At 46.5% G+C, this 1,291-nt stretch overlaps 1 protein-coding gene across 1 annotated transcript; it reads right to left on the minus strand.

Moving 5' to 3' along the window:
* Positions 1 to 133: 133 nt before the first annotated feature.
* On the minus strand, positions 134 to 1,105 carry TM35_000431390 (uncharacterized protein; the record flags this gene model as incomplete). The annotated part of the gene is made up of 1 exon (XM_029030038.1): positions 134 to 1,105. One exon carries the CDS (start codon positions 1,103 to 1,105, stop codon positions 134 to 136), a length of 972 nt encoding a protein of 323 aa, XP_028878637.1.
* Between the last annotated feature and the right edge of the window lie 186 nt (positions 1,106 to 1,291).

Consider the following 1,291-nt stretch of genomic DNA (forward strand, 5'->3'; position numbering starts at 1 on the left):
AGCCTTGGAGTAGTCTGAGTTCAGTATAGATGACAGCGTCACGCGAAGTCCTTCTGGCCTTGCATATGTAAACACAAAGATGCGGTACTCATACAGTATATCATTTTGCCCAGTCTTCCTGTTGTCCACGAAACTAGTTTGAGGCGGGTATGTGAATGTCTTGACAGAAGGAGACTGTTCCGTCGGGTAAAGGAATACCAACACAAGAAGGCTCAGCATACATGCGAATATTATAACAATANTGCATGTAGTATATCAGGTACTTCTTCCACGAGGTGAGATAATCCCACTTGTTGCTCAACGGATCACGCTGACCACGACCCATCTTCACCTGAATGTCCAAGTCCTTTGTTTCATCAAAGAACTCTCGGAACTCTCTCCAAGGTTTGGGGAAGTACACCGCTCCCCAGCTACTGGGCTGCTGCAACAAGAATGGTGCGTAACCGTTGTTGACTGTGACGTACCGTGATGAGAGTTGACAGTAGGGTGGGCGAAATAAAGAGAAACCAATAAACCGGGGGTCCACCTCTATCGCATGATTTGCACCGATCGGGGCGTAGCGGACGAGCGCATCGGCCACCCAGGAAAACCAGTACGGAGACACCTCCACATCGTCCTCGAAGAAAGCAGCCACCTCGCGGTCGCTCACTGGCTGCCACGCCTCCATGATTGAGTATCGGAGACCAATGTTGGTGTACCGCTGATGTATTCTGTACCGACCATACGGCCATGAAACGCCCCTGAGAATATCAAGGATTTCAGCCTGCTTATTCTTTATGGACTCCCCATCGTCACGCCTATAGTCCACAAACACCTCCAGGTCAATTGTGCTGCCACGAGCCTTGGAGTAGTCTGAGTTCAGTATAGATGACAGCGTCACGCGAAGTCCTTCTGGCCTTGCATATGTAAACACAAAGATGCGGTACTCATACAGTATATCATTTTGCCCAGTCTTCCTGTTGTCCACGAACCTAGTTTGAGGCAGGTATGTGAATGTCTTGACAGAAGGAGACTGTTTTGTCGGGTAAAGGAATACCAACACAAGAAGGCTCAGCATACATGCGAATATTATAACAATACGTCGTTTCCTTATCAAAGGAGCCATTACACCTTACTTAAATTGGGGAAATAAAGGAATAGCTAACAAAGCAAAGAATAAGAAATAAAGCAGAAAAAAAAATCAAACAAAAAATATTAATTCTCCGAGATGCTGTAAAGCACCATCCCACAGTACAAACACCAGATCTTACAACGACTAGCATAACACGTCACGCGGCACCCCAAATAATCA

This window comes from Trypanosoma theileri (genome assembly GCF_002087225.1).
Source record: "Trypanosoma theileri isolate Edinburgh chromosome Unknown TM35_Tth_43_V1, whole genome shotgun sequence".
In the NCBI taxonomy this organism is placed as follows: Eukaryota; Euglenozoa; class Kinetoplastea; order Trypanosomatida; family Trypanosomatidae; genus Trypanosoma; species Trypanosoma theileri.